General features: G+C 58.2%; 1 protein-coding gene and 1 long non-coding RNA gene across 5 annotated transcripts in view; one reads left to right on the top strand and one right to left on the bottom strand.

Moving 5' to 3' along the window:
• Positions 1 to 9,228, top strand: part of FOXK2 (forkhead box K2) — a 54,799-nt gene extending 45,571 nt beyond the window's left edge. For 2 of the 4 annotated variants that reach the window (XM_003357920.4, XM_021066336.1), the window contains exon 9: positions 6,218 to 9,228. In XM_003357920.4, coding sequence (XP_003357968.2) covers positions 6,218 to 6,411 — 194 coding nt within the window. In that variant the 3' untranslated portion in view covers positions 6,412 to 9,228. The remainder of the gene's footprint in view (positions 1 to 6,217) is intronic. The other 2 variants (XR_001304367.2, XM_013989821.2) reach the window with 2 other exon arrangements.
• LOC110255920 lies at positions 6,872 to 13,832 on the bottom strand. The gene is made up of 2 exons (XR_002336903.1): positions 13,382 to 13,832; positions 6,872 to 10,724 (listed from the first exon to the last, which is right to left on the bottom strand). It is a non-coding gene; the product is annotated as an uncharacterized LOC110255920 (long non-coding RNA).

Here is a 21,783-nt window from a genome sequence, read left to right as displayed (position 1 = left end):
AACGCTGTGCCCTTAACCCGTTGCGCCACAAGAGAACTCCGAGCAGTGACCTCCCAGTGTCTCCTTAGGGCTCAGATCTCTATACCATCCTTTTTTCCCCCTCCAGCCACACCCCGGCATGTGGAAGTTCCTGGGCCAGGGATTGAACCTGAGCTGCGGCTGCAGCCTGCTCCACAGCTGCGGCACCGCTGGCTCCTTAGCCCACTCGCCACAGCAGGAACTCCACATGCCTGCCTTTTTCTAATTGTGGTGAACTGTACATAACATAAAAAAGTCTACCATTTCCAGGTGTGCAGTTCAGTGGCATTAAGTTCACTCCGTTTTTTGAGGCCATCACTTTTTTTTCTTTGTCTTTTTTGCTTTTTGCCATTTCTTGGGCAGCTCCCGCGGCATATGGAGGTTCCCAGGCTAGGGGTCCAATCAGAGCTGTAGCCACCGGCCTACACCAGCGCCACAGCAACGCGGGAGCCGAGCCGTGTCTGCGACCTACACCACAGCTCATGGCAACGCCGGATCCTTAACCCACTGAGCAAGGGCAGGGATCGAACCCACAACCTCATGGTTCCTAGTCGGATTCGTTAACCACTGGGCCACAACGGGAACTCCGAAGCCATCACTTCTAACTAGTTGAAACGCCATTTCTTCACCCCACGAGGAGCCCTCGTACCCATAATGCAGTTACTTCCCATCCCCCGCTTAGCTCGGTCCCTGGAGCCGCCCGTGTACTGTATGGCCCCAGGATTTACCTGAACCGGAGGTTTCCTGTGCGTGGACTCCTGTGGCGTGTGGCTTTTCGCAGCTCGCCTCTCAGCATGGTGTGCCGAGGCTCACCCCTGCCGGAGCCTGTGTCCACGCCGTTCCTTAGCCGCATGCGTTTCCTTTCCTGCTGTTTCCCCTCCTGGCCGTGGCGAGTAGTGTGGCCATGAGAGCTCATACGCACGTGCTGGTTTGAGCCCTTGTTTCCATTTCTTTGGGGTGTGTACCTAGAAGTGAAGTTACTGGGTTTTGTGGTGATTCTGGGTTCAGTTTACTGAGGCGCCACCAATCGTTTCCACAGCAGCCATATCCCTGCCCCCCACCCGCAGTGCCACAGGAGTGCCCCGACTCGTGCCCACCCGCACCAGCGCTTGCTCTTCTCCTTTTTGTAAATCGTGGCCGTCTTACTCCCCACCCCCGTCTGTGCCGAGCTCTGCTGGTTTGGGGAAAGGGGTCTCGGGGTGAAATGGGACGGCTTCTCCTACCGTTTCAGTGTGGCTCTCAGTTGCCGTGACCTCGTCACAGGGGTGTGGCGTTTTCATAAATTCGTTCAGGCAGTATGTCGAGTGGTGTTTCTCCGGAGAATAAGGTCTGGGGATTCCTCCTCTTCCATCCTGCCGATGTTCCCACTTCTGCCGAAAGGACCACGGGTGACACTCTCCCAGCAGGAGACACTGAATGAGACCGAGCAGTTGAAGAGGCCGAAGAGGCACTGTGCCCACGGGGACTGGTGGGTCGCAGACGAGCTGAGTTTCAGTCTTTGGCATTACCTAAGATGGCCATCTGGGAGATGCCGCTGTGGCACGTGGGTTAAGAATCCGACTGCAGCAGCCTGGGTCGCTGCAGAGGTGCGGGTTGAGTCCCGCGGCCCAGTGTTGCCACAGCTGCAGTGTCAGTCACAGCTGCAGCTTGGATTCAATCGCTGGTCCAGGAACTTTCATATGCAGTGGGTGCAGCCATAAAAAAGTAGTGATAATTTTTAAAAAGGGAGTTCCCATTGTGGCTCAGCCGTCGCGAACCGACTAGTATCAGTGAGGATGTGGGTTCGCTCGCTGGCCTTGCTCCGTGGATTAAGTGTCCGGTGTTGCCGTGAGCTGTGGTGTAGGTTGCAGATGCAGCTTGGATCTGCGTTGCTGTGGCATAGGCCGGCTCTGCAGCTCGGATTCGACCCCCAGCGTGGGAACTTCCATATGCCGCAGGTGTGGCCTGCAAAGCAAAAAACAAAAACGAGATTACGTGACTAGCGGGTTGAAAACCCAACTAGTAACCATGAGCTCGTGGGTTCCATCCCTGGCCACGCTGCCGTGAGCTGTGTAGGTCACAGATTTGGCTCGCATCCAGGAAGACCAAAAAACCCAGAAGGTGATCAGGAGTTCCCATGGCGGCACCGTGGTAACGAACCCAGCTAGTATCCATGAGGACGCGAGTTTGATACCTTGGCCTCGCTCAGCGAGTTAAGGACCCAGTGTGTGGACCAGCAGCAGCAGCCCTGCTTTGTCTCCTGGCTTGGGGACTTCCATATGCAGTGGGTGCAGCTCTAAAAGACACCTCCCCCAAAAAAGACGATCATGTGTGAGTTCCCTGGTGGCACCGTGGGTTAAGGAGCTGGCACTGATGTGGCTTGCCTCGCAGCTGTGGAGCGGGTCAGATCCCTGGCCCTGAGTTTCGTGTGCCCCTAAAAAAGATCGTGTGGGTTTTTCCCCCGTTCTGCGAGTGCACTGTTTTCCGTTGCTGGGTCTTACATGTTGAACCACCCTCTTTTCTGGGGTTAATCCCCTCTCCCGGCGGCGGGGGGGGGGGGGGGGCGTGCCCTTGAACTCATGTGCTGATACTTTGTTGGTGATGCCGTGTCTGTGCGCATCAGGGATACTGGTTTCGAGTTTTCTCTCCCCGTTGTGTCTTTGGCTGGCTCTGGTGTCTGGGGAATGTGGGCCTTGTGGAATGAACTTGGATCTGGCCCAGACCCCTGCTGGGTGGGACCTCTTCCTGGCAGCTTCTGGGCCGCTCATGCTGCCCCCCAGAAAACACAGCCGTGCCCTGGCCACTTGTCGGCCTCTCCTGACCTGGGCTGTGGTCCCAGGCACCCGGGCAGTCTTTGTGGGGACTGCTGCCCTAGGCCTCCGTCCTCTGGGTCGGGGGGTCCCAGGAAGGAGGGTGTCCACATCCTGCAGGTAGTGTCCTCCCTCGAGCAGCATTTTCCCTGTCGTCCTCCAGAGTCTGCGTGTCCACAGAAGTGACCCCAGCCTCCAGCCTGTGCTGCGCTGGGGTCCAGGCCCTGCCAGATGTGAGGAGGTGGCTCGGATCCAGCATTGCTGTGGGCGTGGTTTTGTGGGCGAGGAAGTGACGGCTGAGGGTGGCCCGTGTCTCAGAACCCCTTATCTGCTGGTCATGCGTCCTGTTGACCGGCCTCTAGGAGCCGCTCGCGGGTCATGCTTGCAGCAGGCAGAGTGCCCACTGGAGCGACTGCCCACTGCCTCCTCTGGGTCACTGCTTGCCACTGCACCCGCCCCGTCCAGGTGGTGCCCTGGGGGACGCCTGGGGGGTGACCCCTGTGCAGATGAGCCTCAGTGTGCGTGGATCCGCATTTGCAGACCTCGCCTGCTCCCTGAGGCGCACCCACGTCAGTGCTCCTGTGGGCACTCTGTGGGCACAAGTGGGGCACCAGGGTACTGAGTGCCGTGTGCTGGCTCCGCCTCCTCGTTCTTGCTCCTGCTGTGAACATGTGTCCTTCTCACCGTCTCTCAGGGCCACGGTTTTCATGGTCTAGGCTTTTCATTGGTGATTTTGATGTTTCGGGTGGCCTCTGAGCATAGTTCTGAAAAGGCCCAGAGTGTTCTAGGCAGAGAGAGCTGTGGTGCGAAGGGCTTCACAAGAAGACACGGCAAGGACGCATTGGTGACAGGCCAGCAGCATAGGTTACACCGTCTCCAGTCAGAGGCGGAGAGCCAGGTGTGCGCTCACCCCTTGACCAGCCCGCTCCGCGTCTCGCCGGGTCGGCGGCTCGGCGCCCGCCAGCCCCGCGTCCCGCCTGCTGTGGCTCAGCCCTGGGCACTGAGCCCCTTGGGTCTGTGTCAGGCGGCTCTTGGGAGCAGGTGTTCTGGCCTGTAGCAGGAACGGTCTGTGGTCACACTCGGCGGGAGTGGAGTCTGAGTGGAGAGGTGTCCTGAACCAAGGACAGGACGTCGGCGAGGACAGCGGGGTGGGGCTGGGGCTGAGGTGGGACGGCAAACTTCCGGGCCCGAGACGGGTGTTTGGGGGCATTTCCGGCCACGAGGAGGCTATGCCACCATCTAGGCTGAGCCACTGGCCTCTGCCTGTGTGCACATTCCGTGCTGATGGACGGGTGGGGGTGAGGGGTCAGGGTGTGCCCGGCGTCCCTTGGAAGGACACTCTGGGGCTGTCACCCTCCTGCTGAGGCACCTGTTGGGCAGCCCAGCCCCTCCCAGGAGAGCCCTTGCCGCACTCTCCCCTCTCCCCTGGGGACAGGAAGCCTGTGTCACCAGGCACTTGCCTGGATCATGCAGCACAGGGCTGCCCTGACCCCTGGCGACCTGGGAGGTGTGAGAAGGAAAGCCTGGTGCTCTGATGCCCGGGGTTTCTGAGGAGCAGAGAGGCGGGCTCTCGGCCCCAGCCCATCTCGTGTGTGTGATCCCCTAGCACGGGTGTGCCCGTCACTCCAGGTGGCTTCCTGTCACTTAGGTGGGACGTGGCGTCCTGGGCCCCCTGTGCTCAGCTGGCGTCCCTCCCTCCTGCTCACTGGGCCCAGGGCCCTTGCCCCCTTCCTGTGGGGATGTCTCCTCTTCCTGCTCCTCAGGCTCCCTCCTGGCCCGGCCCTTGCCTGCCTTCAGGAATCTGGCTTTGACATCTGCCCTGACCTACATTAAGCCCCTGCTGCCCTGATTCTGCCTTCGCTCCACCCTCCGCCAGTAGCACTGGTTCAGGCCAGAGTTTGGGCACCTCCCAGACTAGCTGGGCTCTCTGCGCGGGGGCCATGGCAGTGACACACGTGTCCTGCTGGGAGGACCCAGGCTCCATGCCGCCCCAGCGCACGCAGGCCTTATTCAGGAGAAGGACACAGCCGTCCCTCTTGAAAGGGGACAGTGGAGGTGAGCTAGAGGCCTCCTGTTAGTTGTGTATCGGGGGTTCTGGCTGCTTTGGGTGGGTGCGAATCGTATTAGCGGTGGCTGAGCTTAGGCCGAGCTTCTGCCTCCACGTCCACCAGCTCCCGCGTGGTTGCCTGGACTGATCTCCCACGGTGGACCCGTGCTCGTTTCTCTGGGTAAACAGCCAAGGGTGGCTGGTTGGCCAGGTCATGTGCTGGACGAGTAACCTTTCGAGAGACCGTCCCCGTTCCCCAGCCTCAGAGGACGGTTCCCTCTGTGGCCGTGTCCTTGCCAGCACTCTGAATGGCCAGCCTCTGACCAGTCTGGGCTGGTCCCTTGGCTCAACTCCCTGTTTTCCTGGTGGCGGCTGACACCGAGCGTCTTGTCGCCGGCTCCCTTCGCGGCTGAGGATCGCCGTGGTGGGAGGGCGGGTGGTGTACCCACTTGGACGGTGCGGGTTGTTTGCCTCTGTGCTCTGGAGGTAACGCCACCACTAGATGCGTAGGTTGCACGTGTTTCCTCCGGGTCTGTGCCTTGGCGTGCTGCCTTCACGTGTGTCTTTTGCGGGATGAGGGACGTCCCCTTTGTCGTCAGCGTTCTGCAGTTTTCCTCCCTCCCAAAGAGATGGCGTGACGGGTCCTTGTCAGGAGCCCGGTCACCAACAGTTCTCCTTTGCGTCTTGCAGCTGTTGTGTGGTTTTAGCGATGCTCCTTTCCTCACTGGATTACCCTGCACGCCGTCAAGAGCCACCCAGATGTGTGGGTCTGTCCCACAGGCTCCTTTCTGCACTGAGGGCAGCCGGGAGTCGGGGCTGCCCTCCTGCGCTCCTTTCTCCATACCAGGCGTCTGCTGCCCTGGCCCCGACCCTCCCTCGGGGCACGAAGGCGTGGGGCGGGTGGCAGGGGTCCCCCACACCGATGCTACTTTCTCCGGGTCACTGTGTCCCCGGCCACCCCCCCCCCCCCAGCCTGTGTGGCGTCGCCCAGCCCAGGCCCACCTTCCCACGCGGTGGAGGCGGCAACCTTGGGCCGTTCCGCCGGTGCCTGGCTGTCAGGGCGGCGGCCGGCGAGGGCAGGGCAGGGCCAGGGGAGGAAGGCGGGAGAGAAGCGGGGCCCGCGTGGCGGTGCGGAGACGCCGCCAGGGCGCATGGGGGCGTTGGCAGCAGCCTCTCGGCCGAGACTGTGCGGCGGCGTCTGCTCCGGGCCCCGCCTCCACCACCCCTGCCCGCCAGCAGGAGGTACGCGGAGGCTGCCAGCCGTCAGCCCCAGCGCTCGCCGCCGAGGCCCCGGCTGACTTGGGGTGGGGACCCAGGCCCTCCGGGTGGCACGGGCTCTGTCTGACCTGCTGTCTCTCCACAGCAGCGGCGAGTCCTCTGCACATGCTGGCCACGCACGCCTCGGCCTCGGCCTCCCTGCCCACCAAGCGCCAGAACGGCGACCCGGCGGAGCAGCCGGAGCTGAAGCGGGTCAAGACCGAGGACGGCGAGGGCATCGTGATCGCCCTGAGCGTGGACGCACCGGCCGCCGGACGGGAGAAGGGCGTCCAGAACTAGCGGCCGGGCGCTCCCACGTCACTGTCAACCTGTGGTGCCAAAAGGAGACACTGCCTCTCGCGACGCCCGAGCGCGTGCTCCCGGTGGGGAGAGGGCCCTGCGGTGGACTCCCCTCCGCACTGGACACACACCCAGGCGGCCTTAAAACCCCTGCGCGCAGAGACCGGCGTCACCCCGACAAGACCGCGCGGCAACGCCCAGCGCGGGGGGCCTCCCGCCCAGCGCGCGCCCCGCCCTGGGGAGGACACGGATCTGCGGGGCCGGGGCCGGGGCCCCCGCCGCTGGCGCACGAGACAGTGTTTTGTTGTTGACACGTGGAAGTAGAATATTTTGAGGTGTACTTTCTTTCTTTGCAAAGTAATGGGGTCTTTGACATTTCAGATCACTCCATTTCCGCCCTGGCACGCTCGGAATCCCACGGACCTCTCGCGTGGATTTCGTCTGGGGAGAAGCAGCGACGTGGTTTTGTTTGTTTTTGTTGTTTGTTTGCAGCCTCTGGGATGACGGACCCTTGTCTGTCCTGCTCCAGTCAGATGGGGCCCTTGACGACACCCGCAGGGTCTCCTCGTCAGCCCCGGGCCGCTGCTCTTGCTCCTCCTCCACGCCCACGCGGGGCACCGACCGACCGACCGCGCCACCCCCGCCGGAGGAGCCACCGGGCTCCGGAGCTGCGCTTCCTGTTTCTCTTCTCTGCTCCTTGCTGTCGTTTGTCCCTTTGTGTCGACCTTGACCCCGGCACAATTTCCACTCTCAGTAAAACAGGTCTCCTACGTAGTGTGTATGTTTAAAACAACAGAGCTATCACTTCTTCATTTGGAAAAAAGATTTAATCTTTTTATCACACATCCTCTCAGATGTCACAGATCTCCCCGAGGGCGTCGGCAGCGGAGGTGCCATCACCAGCTCTCGGCACGTCTGACCCGCCGGCCGCCCGCCCGAAGCGCTGCCGAAGCCCCCCTCGCACTGGAGCAGAAGCTGCCTGTTCCTGCGGCACCTCTGGGCAAGCGCTGGAAACATCCAGGTCGTTCTCTGACTTGTACTAGGAAATGCCCCTCGCCTGTGAGAACTGACTCGAGGACTACGGCTCACTGCTCTCCCACCCAAACAAGAGCAGGCGGAGAGCAAGCGAAGGTGAGAGAGTCGGAGGCGGCGGCCTCGCACGGCCCTCGCCCTCCTCGGGAAGCAGCCACTCGCCTCCCAGAGCGATCCGGGCTCGGAGCTGAGCAGCCCTGCAGGCAGAAAGAGGGCGCTGGCCTTCTTGTGAATTTTTAAATGTCATCATCATAACGTTATTTATTTAAATGTAGTTATTTTGGTATTTAATTTTTTTTAAAGAGAGGGGAAAAAACCCTGTATTTTCCTGGTGGAATGAAACGGCTCAGAATGGTATATTTAGGCAATTTTAAAACATTTATTATTTACCTAAAGACCAAATATGATAAATCTGTTCTCAGTATTGTGTGTCAATCCACGGTATGGAGCTGTCACAATGTTATTGCAGACGATGCGTATTAAAAATTATGAAATGACTGCACACTAGCTGGATTTATAACTCAGCCATCTCAGAAATAAAACAAAACCATCATGTCAACTCCAGACCACGTGTGTGACAGTGGCAAAGCCTCGCTTGCAGACTGCAGCACGGACGGGTCCGAGTGCCTCAGGCAGCAGCCTGCCTCCCAGGCACTTTCCAGAGACCTTGGAATGTACGTTTGTGTTTCTCTTTTGACTCAGAAGGTTTGCAGTCGGCAAAATCATTCAGATCACGCTGTGTCCGCGTGTGAGGTTGGGTGGCTTCACTGATGGCCGCTGGAGCCCCTGACCGTGAGTTCTGGGGAGGGAGGTGGACGGGGCCCCCCGCGGGTAGATGGCCTGGCCCGTGCTCCTAGGAGACACGTCCCACCACCGTCGCCTGCAGGCGCCGCCTGTCGGTGGGTGATGCCGAGCCCGTGTGTAGATTGTGTGGGTCTGGGGGCTCCCTGGTGGGCTCGTGGGTCGGAAGAGCGCCCGTCCTCAGAGCCCAAGAAGAGGAGGACAGGCTGCGTTGTCAGGCGCTAACGCGCGCCCTTGTCACAGGTGAGGCGGTCTCTTTGCTGCTCCTCCGTCTTGTTCAGTCGGCTTACTCACTGGCACATAGAAATCTCAGAATGCCAGGGAGAGGGCAGAAAACCCCACAGATTAACAAACCACCACACCACAGGCACTTTTTATGTTTGAATTTAGCCCGGAAGTCCCAGGAGCCCTGTGGCCCCCGAGCCCTGGGAGAAACAGCTGGTTCCCGTGGCCCCGGGGGAAGCCTGGTGCTGCAGAGGTCACGTCGCACTGGACCCTGCCCAGCCGCGCACGGCTGTTCCTAAGCGCCTCACTGCAGGCAGTGTCTGCTCTGACCTTTGCCAAACGTCTGCGCTCCCTCAGGGACAAGAAACTTCATTTCAGCAGCTTCGCCCTGAACCCGACAAGACGCAAAAGGGGGACTCACGCGGGAGGCGAGTGACGCGGCTCCTCCCGGGTTCGTGCGCGGACTGAGCTTCCTCTCGAGTCGGGGGGTCTCCACTCGGACAGTTGAGCTCTCCGGACACGTCACCCCTCGCACCGTCCCCTCCCAGGACGACAGAGTAGGCCAGAGTCACGGTCAGAGGGTGGGGCCGTGTCAGGACTTGGGATTTCTGTGCTTTGTGACACAAGGAGACAAGTGACAATCTTCGGGTCCTAACCTCCACTATTCTATAAGGTATAGTGGTGATCTGTGTGCAAAGATTTGAAATTTTAAACGTACCAAGTTCCTGAAACTCAATAAAATATTTTTATTAATTTTAATTGAATACAGAGTATCATTGTCCTTTGGATAAGCTTAAGCAGGCACTGCTCTGTTCGGAGCTCGCCAGAGGCCTCGTGCGCTGGAACAAGTGTCGGAAGGAGCGGCTGTGACGACAGCAGTGCCAGCTCCGGGCTCCACCGCGGGAAGGGGGAGCGCGTGTGCCCGGGCACAGGCTCCGGTCGCAGGCCCCGCTGAGTCAGCCTGGCTGTTGCCGTCGAGTTGGAGTTGAACAGCCCGTAGCTGCCGTTTCTCCTGCAGGCTCAGCGCTCAGCCTGGGAAGGGACGTTGCAAAGCAGCTGAGCCACGTCGTCCTGTGAGACGGAAACCGTGTCTAAGGGGCAGGCGGGCACGCAGGTCCCGGCCCGTCACCCGGGGTGTGGCACCGCCTTCAAGGACAGTTCCCACGGAGCGAAGAGTGGCGCCCTCCCTAGAGACAGGCAGGGCGGTGCGGACAGCGGCCTGGACGGCCGCGCCTTTGGGGCCGGGGTCCGCGGCGGATCCCTGCTTCCAGTGCTTTAGGTCGCGGCCCCTTCTTGCTCCGGAGGAGCCGCTCTGGTGATGCCGTAGTTCACGCCGAAGTGAATGGAGCGGAGGGGAGGCGACCGCCGTCCTGCAGGGTGACCTTCCTCCACCCGAGAAAGGAGTCGAGAGAGGAGGCCTTCGGTTCGTAGAAGCCGACGAGCTCCTCAGAGCAGAGGGTGGCAGCCGCTGGGGGAGGCGCGCGTCTGGGCCCCGTGCCGTCCCGTGGGCTGAGGCAGCTCTGGAGGCTCCGTGCCATCACCGCGTGGTGAGTTGAGGCCCGAGCGGAGGTGAGGCTGCACCGCGTGCGGGGGTGGAAAGACCCAGGTGGACCCGCCTCCGTGCTCCTGTCCCCAGTGACCAGTGTTCGCAGGTTTCAGACGCGCTCTGGTGAGACGACGAAACCTGTGAACACAGAAGTTCTGACTTGAGACACGTCCTGAGGTCCCCATGGCGTGAACACGCTCTGCCCTGTGTCTCGGGCATTCACGGGACAAAGCAACCGTCTCGGTCGTGGAAGAAGCGACAGCAGGGGATCATCCCCAGAAGAGCAGCCCCTGCAGCAACGACTGTCCTCAACTGTCCCCCCGCGTCTCCTGGCGTAGCTTCTGGGATGGCCTGGGCATCAGCACTGCACACCCTGGAGACAGTGGGCCCGCGGAGGGGCCGGACCAGGGGCGCTGCCAGTCCAGGCGGGGTGGGAGGGAGACAGGCTTTATCTGGCCCCACGAGGTGCGTAACGTCACGGGGGGGCCGAGACCTGGGCCAGTTAGCTGAGGGTCAGGAGACAGGACGCACAGGACATCAAGGCCTAGAGGAAGGTAGAGAAAGCCCCCCCTGGAGCTGGATACCGCCCCCCGGCTCACCTTGAGCTGCCCACGCTGCTCGGCAAGCTTGGAGAACCACTGACCTGGAACCACGGCGCACAGCGGGTAGGTTGGCAGTTCAGTCTGACCCTGGCTGGATCATGTGCCTGCTTTAAAAAAAGAAAAAAAGTTAACATTCTCTAGAGGCTTTACATAGGATTCAGAGACCACGCAAGATGTCCAGAACCATCGAGAATGACTCGATGTGCAAAGAGCCAGGAAAACCCCTAAAGGGAGAGAAAACAGCGACGTAAGCATATGCCGGGGGCAGCAGAAAGGACATGAGCTGCGACCACACCCCATGAAATGAGGGCAAGTGCTCTCAACGCAGATGAAGTTACGCAACTCAAAAAGAACGAATGAGTTCCCGTCCTGGCTTGTGGTTAATGAACCCGACTCGCATCCGTGAGGACCCGGACTTGATCCCTGGCCCCGCTCAGTGAGTTAAGGATCCGGCATTGCTGTGAGCTGGGGTACAGGTTGCAGATGTGGCTTGGATCCGGTGCAGCTGTGGCTGTGGTATAGGCCGGCGGCTACAGCTCCCATTTGACCCCTAGCCTGGGAACCTAAAAAAAACAGCTGAACGTGTAACTCAAACCCTTCCAACATAGGTAAGCTCCAGGAATCAGTACCCCACCAAATCAACTACTGAGCTTGCAAAATCTGTCTGAATTAACGCTTCAGTTTTTTAAAGACCACATCCAAGGCATGTGGAGGTTCCCAGGCCAGGGGTCCAGTCAGAGCTGCAGCCACCAGCCTCCGCCACGGCCACAGCCACACCGGATCCGAGCTGTGTCTGCGACCTACCCCACAGCCACAGCAACGCCAGATCCTTAACCCACTGAGTGAGGCCAGGGATCGAACCTGCATCCTCATGGATACTAGTTGGGTTCGTTAACCACTGAGCCACGACAAGAACTAAAATAACTATTTTAGCACTGAGGAGTCTCCTCAGACTCACAACATCCAAGGAGGTGGTTGATAAAGAAAGGCTGGCAGATTTCAGTGAATTTTGGCATTTCATGTAGCCACCACCACGCCCAGCCCCGCCATGGCAGCCGGGGGGAACAGCACCCCACCTTACTGGCACAACCTGCTCAAGCCAGGGTGAATAAAAGGAGCTTCTGCCTCCAGAGATTCGAGCTGTGTGTTTTAATCTGCCTGGAACTCTGCTGAGGAGCCGGTTCAGCGTGGTCATTATTTCAGCATCCACAGCTAGAACAGCCTCTCTGGTAGCATGAATCCGGGGATTCAAAAGGCAGAATGAGTTCACACCATGGCGCGGTGGGTTAAGAGTCCAACTGCAGCAGCTTGGGTGCCGTGGAGGTGTGGGTTCGATCCCTAGCCTGGCACGTTGGGTTAAAGGACCCAGCGGTGCCACAGCTGTGGCACACGTCGCAGCTGTGGCTTAGATTACATCCCTGGCCTGGGGCGATCCACGTACCGTGGATATAGCCATTTAAAATAAAAAGGCAGAAGAGCCTCCCCCCCCAATCTTATTTGATCCAGGAATTTAAAGAAATTTGTGACACAACCTTAGTTGAACAGAAGCTTAAGTAACAGACTTCAGTGACCATGCATGACAAGAAATACAGTGTGTGAAGGTGGTTTGTAGGTCACTACACGGATGACCACAGCCTTCGGCTGTAAGATCTGCAAGGCCCCAAGGACTAAGGCAGCAGTGCTTGGGAGAGAGGGGAGAGACTGATTTTCTGCCTCACATGCTACAATATTCAACATGCCTGGTTGGCAACAAAAAATTGCAAAACATATGGCGCTCCCGTCGTGGCTCAGTGTTTTAACGAGTCTGACCAGGAACAATGAGGTTGTGGGTTCGATCCCTGGCCTCGCTCAGTGGGTTAAGGATCCAGCGTTGCTGTGAGCTGTGGTGTAGGTCGCAGACACCGCTTGGATCCCTCGTTGCTGTGGTTGTGCTGTAGGCCGGTGGCTACAGCTCCAATTAGACCTCTAGCCTGGGAACCTCCATATGCCGCGGGAGCGGCCCAAGAAATGGGAAACACACACACACCACACACACACACACACACGCACAATTACAAAACATGGAAAGGAAGAGAGAACTGTGGGGGTTCCTACTGTGGCTCAGCAGCTTAAGGACCCCACGCTGTCGCTCTGAGGATATGGGTTCAATCCCTGGCTTCCCTCAGTGTACCCGTTAAGGGTCTGGCGTTGCTGCAAGCTGCAGTGTAGGTCATAGACACAGCTCAGATCCTGCGTTGCTGTGGCTGTGGTGTAGACCAGCAGCTGTAGCTCGGACTCGACCCCTAGCCTGGGACCTTCCATCTGCTGTGGGTGCGGCCCTAAAAACAAACAAACAAACAAACAAAAACACCATGGGTCATTCACAGGTGAAAAAAATTGAAACCATCCATGAGCAAACGCAGAAATTAGAGTTAACTACAGAGTCTTAAATATTCTCAAAGAGTTGATGGAAATAATTGACAAAGAACTAAGTTTATGAACAATAGAGTAATCAATAAAGAGAAATTATACAAACAAATCATACAGAAATTCCGGAGGTGAAAAGTTCATAGCTGAGATTTGAAAATCAAATCTGTTCAACAGATCTGACCAGACATCAGAAATGATCAGTGAACTTGACAGGGTAACTGAAATAACCCAATCTAATCAGGAGAAAAAAAGAATGAAAAACAGAACAACTTAAGGAGAAGTGTGGGATACCGTCTAGAACCCCACATTGTGTTATGAGAATCAGGAAAAAGAGGCAGAAAAAGAAGATAAATACCTGTACAAGAAGCTCAACAAATTCAAGCAGGAAAAACTCAGAAATCCGTAGCATGGAATTCCGAGTACGTGGAAGGACATGCTTTGTTCCTGGGCAGGGAGACTTCATACCGTGACGACGGCGTCACCTCCAAAGCCGTCTGCAGGTTCAGTACAGTCGCTGTCAGGCTCCAGAAGTCCGCTCCGCAGCAATGGAAGAGCCAGTCCTCAAATTCAGAAAGCAGCATAAAGGGCCTTAAAAAGCCAAGACAGTGTTGAAATAAAGAAGTCGGAGGATCCACGCTTCCCAATTTCAGTAATTCCGACAAAGCGACGGTAATCACAGCAGTGTGGTTTGTGGAGTTCCCGTCGTGGCTCAGGGGTTACGAACCTGACAAGGATCCATGAGGAAGGGGGTTCGATCCCTGGCCTCGCTCGGTAGGTTAAGAATCCGGCACTGCCACAAGCTGCGGTGTAGACCACAGACATGGCTCAGACCCCGAGCTGCTGTGGCTGTGGTGTAGGCTGGGAGCTGCAGCTTCAACTAGACCCCAACCTGGGAACGTCCACATGCTGTGGGTGTGGCTCTTGAAAAAGAAAAAACCAAACCAAACCAAACCCCCAGTGTGGTTCCGGCATAAGGACTGATACATAGACCAATGGAGTAGAAATGAGAGTCCAGAAATAAACCCAAACATCCGTGGCCAATTGATTTTTTAATGCACTTTTTTTTTCTTTTTTTTTTTGTCCTTTTAGGGCCGCACCTGTGGCATATGGAGGTTCCCAGGCAAGGGGTCTAATTGGAGCTGCAGCTGCCAGCCTCCACCACAGCCACAGCAACACGGGATCCGAGCTGTGTCTGTAACCTACATCACAGCTCACAGCAACGCCAGATCCTTAACCCATGGAGCAAGGCCAGGGATTGAACCCGCAACCTCATGGTTCCTAGTTGGATTCATTAACCACTGAGCCACAACAGGAACTCCTCTTTTTTCTTTTTGGACACACCTGTGGCATGTGGAAATCCCTGGGCTTGAACCCACCATGGAAGCAAGCCAAGCTGGTGCAGGGAGAACACTGGCTCCTAAACCCACTGTGCCACAGGGGAACTCTGTCAATTGATTTTTTTTTTTCTTTTTAAGGCCGCATTGCAGCACATGGACGTTCCAGGGCTAGTGGTCGAATCCTACACCACAGGCACAGCAACACTGGATTTGAGCCACATCTGCAACTGGCAGCAACGCTGGATCCTTAGCCCACTGAGGAGGGCAGGGATTGAACCCACATTCTCACGGACACTGTGTTGGGTTCCTACCCAGCTGAGCCACAACAGGAGCTCCTGAATAGGCAGTTTTCCACAGACGACATATAGCCGACCGACAGGAACGTGGAAAGATGCCCAGCATCGCTCATCAGGGAAATGCAAATCAAAACCCAAGATACCACCTCATGCCTGCCGGGCCGGCTCGGATGTCTAGTGAAACAAGTCAGAGAAAGGCAAGTTCCGTGTGTTCTCACTTAGGTGTGGAATCGGCCACAAAACAAATAGGACGGAACAGGAGTAGACGCAGCTGGAAAGGGGACCCGAGGGGCTGGCGGGGGGGACGCCCAGGCGCCAAGGGCCGGTGGCAAAACGGCGCCGGGGATGGAACGCGCAGCACAGGGAGGCGCGCCCGCGAGGCCGCGCTGACCGTGGTGCGGGACGCACAGCCGCACCGCTACTCGACCACCCGAAACCAGCGTCGTCCACGTCGGCGCTGCTTCAACGACCGACACTGACGGGAGCGGCGGCCTGACTCTGAGCTGGCACCGCAGGGCTGGCGGAAGACGACAGAGGGCAGATACTGACGACGGAGTCTCAGGTTTGACGCCAGAAGGAGGAGCAACGAGAAAGACGACATCGGCGGAGCGTCGTGACCGTGAAAACGCGGGCCTCAGGGGGCGGCACCAACAGGGTGGAGAGACGAGTCCACAGACCGGGCGCGCAGCAACTCCTACTCTAACATCCAGAAACCCAATTTAAAGGTGAACGGGGAGTTCCCGTCGGGGCGCAGTGGCAAGGAATCCGACCAGGAACCGTGAGGTTGAGGGTTCGATCCCTGGCCTTGCCCAGCGGGTGAAGGACCCGGCGTTGCCGTGAGCTGAGGTGTGGGTCGCAGACGCAGCTCAGATCCCGCGTGGCTGTGGCTCCGGCGTAGGCTGGTGGCTACAGCTCCAACTGGACCCCCAGCCTGGGAACCTCCACACGCTGCGGGAGCGGCCGTAGAAAGACAAAGTAAAATGATAGAAAATAAAGATGAACAAATGGGAGTTCCCGCTGTGGCACAGTGGCAAGGAATCCGACCAGGAACCGTGAGGTTGCGGGTTCGATCCCAGGCCTCCCTCAGCAGGTTAAGCATCCGGCGTTACTGCGACCTGTGGTGTAGGTCGCAGATGTGGCTCAGACCCCGAGTTCCTGTGGCCGTGGTGCAGGCCGGCGGCTACAGCTCCGACTGGACCCCTAGCCCGGGGACCTCCACAGCCATGGGTGCGGCCCTAAAAAAGACCAAAAAAAAGGTGAACAAATGCAGTTCTGACACATCCTACAACACGGATGACCCTTGAAGACACTCATAAGCCAGACACAAAGCAGAAGCAAATATTGTCTGATTCCACTTAGGTACGATAGCGCTCAAATCTGAGACAGTGAGCGAAACAGGCTACCACGGGCTGAGGGGCACAAATGGGAGGGCGTTTAATGGGCACAGCCCTTCCGTTTGGGAAGGAGAAGAGCTCCGGGGGTGCAGGTGGTGACGGCCGCCCAGCAGTGCGGATGTGCTTCCTGCCACCGAGCGGTGGAGAAAAACACGTCATGTGATCGGTTTTGTTCTGAGCACTTTAGCACAATTACAAACACGCGCAAAGGACTTGGGCAGACGTGTCTCCCAGACAACCAAGCAACCGACACACGAAGAGATGCTCAACATCACTGCCCACCAAGAAAACGCAAACTAAAACCACGAGGAGCCACTGCACACCTACCAGGATGGTGTGGATTTGGAAAAAAAGAAGATAAAGGGATGCGGGGAAACAGGAGCCTCGGCACCACTGGCGGGCAAGTGAAAGAGCGCAGCGGCCACGGACGGTAGCTCGGGCCCCTCCCAAGTTGGAAGGAGTTACCGCACGGCCCGCAAGCCCACGCCTCGGTGCACGACGTCTGCGGCAGCGCCGCCCCGGCCGCCGAGACAAGCGACGCCGGCGCCCACCCCGCGCGTGGGAGCGGACCACCGGACGAGGCCCCTCCGTGCAGAACACCCTTGGGCCCGCAGAGCAGGGCCGCCCGACCCGGGCTGCGGCTCGAGCTGAGGAAGCCGGCGGTCCCTGCCTGCGGCGGAACGGCTTCCAGCCGACATGTCCAGAAGAGGCCGATCCACGGACGGGACAGCCCGTCCCGTGCCCAGGACAGGGAGGGGGCTTGGGGGAGCGGCCGTGGCTTCCCCGGGGCACGCGGTCATCTGGGCTGAAGAAGTCCTGGCGCTGGAGGAGGGGGCAGCCGCCGCCTGTGAAGACACACGAGCGGGTCTGCATCTCACCCCCAAAGGAATCAGATCCCGCCAAGAGCTTGCGCCACGGCGTTCACGGCAGCACTGCGTGTCGTCGCCCAGATCTGGAAACACTCCAAGTGTCCTTCCGTGGTGGACGGACGGACAAGCCGTGACACGAAAGCCCTCAAAGGAGGAACGAGTGAGCCACGGGGGCGCCTTGGGCGGGACGCTGAGACACCAAACGCAGCCTCGGCCCAGGCCGAACTGTCTGGCAAAGATGCGGGAGTCCCAGGTGCTAGCGCCGGACGGAGGCCAGTGTTGGGGGGGCCGGGGGCCGCGGGTGGCATCTGGCTCGGTGGCCTTGACGGGCTGTGCAGCAGTGGGACTGTGCCCCGGACGCCGGTCCACCTGGGACGGCGGCTTCGGATGCGGTTCACACGCCAGCCGGCCAGCTCTGGAGACCCGAGCGGCTGCTTCTTCGGCCGCTGGCTTTGCAAGGAGGGGGCATCACCTCCTTCCAGGCCCAGGCCCCGTCCAGCACACAGGCCGCTCACGGGAGTCGGGCTGCACCGAGGTCCTGGTGGCCTCCACGCCTCCCTTGGGACACTTTCAGGCCTTGGAAGACTGCCCCGCGGGACACGTGCTTGGCCGTCAGGTCAGTACGACGTTTAATAGGAAACCGTGCTTTTCACGGGAAGAGCTTCGGGACGGTGTAACGAGTCAGCTCTTGCCTCGGCATCAGAAAAGCAACTTGGTTTTGGTCTCAAGTCTGAGAGCAGAAACCCTGTCCATTCCTGTATTTGAATCAATCACGTAGCCTGATTCGTGGCTTGTTTTCGCTCACAGGACAGGACGGCCTTGGTCGCCATGGGCACAATGGCTGTAAGCGCCTGCTGGCAGGAGCCCGTGTCCCGGGCAGGAGCCACACGTCTGCTCTGATGTCCCCAGGACACCCTCCTCCGCAGGTTCCGGCCAGAGCTAGACCGTGATGGGGGCCACCTGCCCAGGAGCGGCAACACGTGCTCATCCGCCGCCCGGGAGGCCTCGCTCAGCGACAGGACCCCGGCCGGTGGCCCGGAGGAGAACAACAGGACATGCCGCCCCATCCGTGGGCAGCTCAGTCAGAGCAAAGGTCTGGGCGAGAACAGCCTCCGGGGGCTTCTCTCAGGTCGAGCTTCACACCCACGTCGGAGTTCCTGCTGTGGCACAGGGGCTTAAGGGATCTGGTGGTGTCACTGCCGTGGCACAGGTTCAATCCCTGGCCCGGGAACTTCCATACGCTGTGGGTGCAGCCTTAAAAATACAGTAAAAATTAAAACCATGTTCCACTAGTCCTCAGTTCTTGAGGACATGTGCTTTTGTTAAAATCCACTCTGTCTCCATCTAGCAAATAGTTTTAAAATTAACACCAAAACAACTGACCTGATATCCATGAGCCACATGTGGCGATGACACTGCAGAATGGCAGACGAGCGTCTCTTCCGCACGCGGGCGAGCACACACACGCACTCCCACACGTGCACCGGCAGGTCGAGTTCACGATGACTAGTAACCGAGGAGAGCGGCCCACGTGCGCAGGCCGGGCAGGGGTCAGCGCAGGATGCGGGCTGGCCGGACACTCGGCGGTGTGGTTCAGACGTGATGGAGGCAGGGACATGATGGAGGCAGAAACCCACGCCTGTCCCCGCCAGCGGCGGGAAGCCCTCCGCTCAGCGCCCACGCCTCGCTCGCCGCGCTTTCATCCTGGGCGGATGGGTCGGGGGGCGCGAGGGGCCTACACTCTTTATAAAGCAGAACAATCTACACTCTTCAGAGAAACACACCAGATTCTGGAATATCTAAAGTCCACCAACACGGTGTCTAGGCTACAACCCTGAAGTAGCAGACGCACGAGGTAGGGGGACGCTTACTCGGAATAAAAGAACATTAATGGAGGACTTCCCGTCGTGGCGCAGTGGTTAACGACTCCGACTAGGAACGTGGGGTTGCGGGTTCGATCCCGGCCTTGCTCAGTGGGTGAAGGATCTGGCGTTGCCGTGAGCTGTGGGGTAGATCGCAGATGCGGCTCGGATCCTGTGTTGCCGTGGCTGTGGTGGAGGCCGGCGGCTGCAGCTCCGATTGGACCCTAGCCTGGGAACCTCCATATGCCACGAGAGTGGCCCTAGAAAAGACAAAAAGACGAAAAAAAGAAAAGAAAGTTAATGCAGACTTGCTCCGAGAGTGTCTAGATGGGAGTCACCAAAGATTTTAACTCGGGTGCTCTGAACACACACAGAGATGTAAAGCATGATTGTTCCTATGAACGAACAAGCGAAAAAGCTTAGTTAAGAATTAGGAGCTCCCGGAGCTCCCGCTGTGGCTCGGCGGAAAAGGATCCAATGAGGAACCATGAGGATGGGGGTTCGATCCCTGGCCTCGCTCAGCGGGTGAAGGATCCTGCGTTGCTGCGGCTGTGGTGGAGGTCGGCAGCTACGACTCCAATTGGACCCCTAGCCTAGGTGCCTCCATGTGCCTCGGGTGCAGCCCTAAAAGGCAAGAGAAATAAATATTAAAAAAAAGAATAGAAGCTGATTTAAAACTGACAAATTCATCTAAAGCTTAAACTGCACGGTATAGGCTCTGGGCAGAGTGGGCGGCGCGGCAGTGGTAGGTCATTAACGGTGGCAGTCCACGGGAAATGAAAACCACCCTATTTTAAAAACAGGAAAATACTTTACAATACAGGCTGTGAAGCACGTGCGCTTGCATCCCAGTAGGAAAGAGACGAAGGAGGAACAATTATCTGAGGAAATAACGGCTGAATGTTCACAAGTTAGAAGAAAGCCATGGCTTTCCTGGCGAAAATTCACAAAGCTCAATGAGCCCCACGCATGATCCACACAAGAACACCAACGCAGCCACGTCACAGTTTGCAAACCGTCACTTCATAAAACAGTTCTCGTCATCGTGAAAGAGAACACGGAGAGGACACGGGGACTCACGGCTTCTTTCCACACGCGTGGCCCAGCTGCACGTCACTTGGAGAAGAGAGAAGACGAGGGCGGGTTCACACCGCCTCGGAGCCTCCCCCCGCGTCACCGCTGGGGGAAGACGTTTATGAAATCCTCGCACGTTCTGTCCCTCAGCGCTTGAGAGCCAATCGCACTTGCAGTTTTGAAATTCCAAGCGTTCTCATCGTGGCGCAGCAGAAACAAATCCGACTAGGAACCACGAGGTTGCGGGTTCGATCCCTGGCCTCGCTCAGTGGGTTAAGGATCCTGGCGTTGCCCTGAGCTGTGGTGTAGGTCGCAGATGTGGCTCAGATCCCGCGTGGCTGCGGCTGTGGTGTAGGCCGGCGGCTGCAGCTCCAACTCAGCCCTTAGCCTGGGAACCTCCATATGTTGTGGGTCCAGCCGTAAAAAGAAAAAGAAAAAAAAAAAAGAAAGAAATTCCAATAGAATTTTAAAGTGGGATGGACTGGGAGCTTGGGGTTGGTAGATGCAAACAAAGATTTACTTCGGGTACTATAGACACACAGCAGGATGGGAGGGGTGAGCTCTGCCGTCCTGCCGTGCAGCACAGGGAACTCAACCCAGTCTCTTGGGGTCGAAGGTGGTGGGAGGTAATATGAGGAAGGGAATGGACACAGACGTGTGACCGGGTCACTCTGCTGAACAGCAGACGTGCACACAACCCTGTAAATCAACTATAAGAGTCTCAAGTATCATTTCATTTAAAGTTCATCTGGGGAAAAAGTCCTTAAGAATATTTCTAGTCAGCGGAGCCACGTACGCAGAAAACTCTAAGTCAGCGGGTGACAAGGGAATCTGACACGTGGCCTCATCACAGGGCACATGCACGATTTTCATCAAAACCAGAAAAGCACACTGGGCACCACGGTGCAGGAGACCCCAGACCTGCAGCATCAAGTGGGCTGTGGGTGCCCTGCAGTGGGTCACCCCGCGCCCGTCTGGAGCAGCAAGACAAGGCCCGCACCTCGCTGCGCGTCGGACGTCACACTCGGGACGAAGCAGGAAAGCAAGACCACACAGAGCACCCCTGGAAAACCTTTTGTTTTAATCGTGAGCTGATACCAGGAACTATTGAGCAACAAGGCCGACAGATCGGGCGCAACACAGAGAAGCACAACCCCTCAAACTGGAACAAGCAGGTGAAAAAATGACCAGGGTTCTCACAGACAAGACAGACAAGTTACAAAACAGCTGGAGACGGCCAGCGAAGGCTCTGGAAGCGTCCGGCCTGGCGCACGTCGCTCTTTTCTGGTTCAGGGAAGGTCAGCCTGTGTGCCGAGCTCGGTCAAGGCCAGGCCGAGGCGGACGGCCTCGTGGCGGGAGGGGCAGCCAAGCCAGGAAACCTCGCACGAGCAGGTGCCGCTGTCGCAGAAACAGCTGGACGGGGTAAAGGCGGACGCACAGGCGCTTCCAAGACGTTTGTGAAAGCGAAAAACTCCAATACGCATCTTTGGGCAACGGAAGCGTGTCCTGACACGTCCACGTGTGGGGAAAAGCTGAAGCCGGGCCCCGAAATGCTGCAGAATTGGCCTCCCCCAAAGGCGCGGGCTTCCCGGAGGGTCTTCTCTGGAGGCCCCCACAGGGCGGGTGAGTATTCTGCTTCTTCTGTATGATTCTCCTGTCTTACAGCAGACAGTTTGTACTTTGATCTCAAGCATTTCCTGATCCATGTCGAAGAGCAAAACGTCAGCGCAAGTTCCCAGAGCGTTGCTGTCACGCCGAGGCCTGTCACAGGAGGAGGACCTGGCGGGAGACCGTCTGCAAGTCTGGTTTGGTGGCAGAGACGCAGCTCCCACGGCTTCGGTCTCACAAGCTGCACGGGGGCAGGGAGCGGGGCTCAGCCTCCAGGTCTCGGGGAGCAGGGGCACTGCGGCTGAGCCCAGCGGGAC

Source organism: Sus scrofa, chromosome 12 (assembly GCF_000003025.6).
Source record: "Sus scrofa isolate TJ Tabasco breed Duroc chromosome 12, Sscrofa11.1, whole genome shotgun sequence".
Taxonomy (NCBI): Eukaryota; Metazoa; Chordata; class Mammalia; order Artiodactyla; family Suidae; genus Sus; species Sus scrofa.
This window is presented reverse-complemented; position numbering and strand designations above follow the sequence as displayed.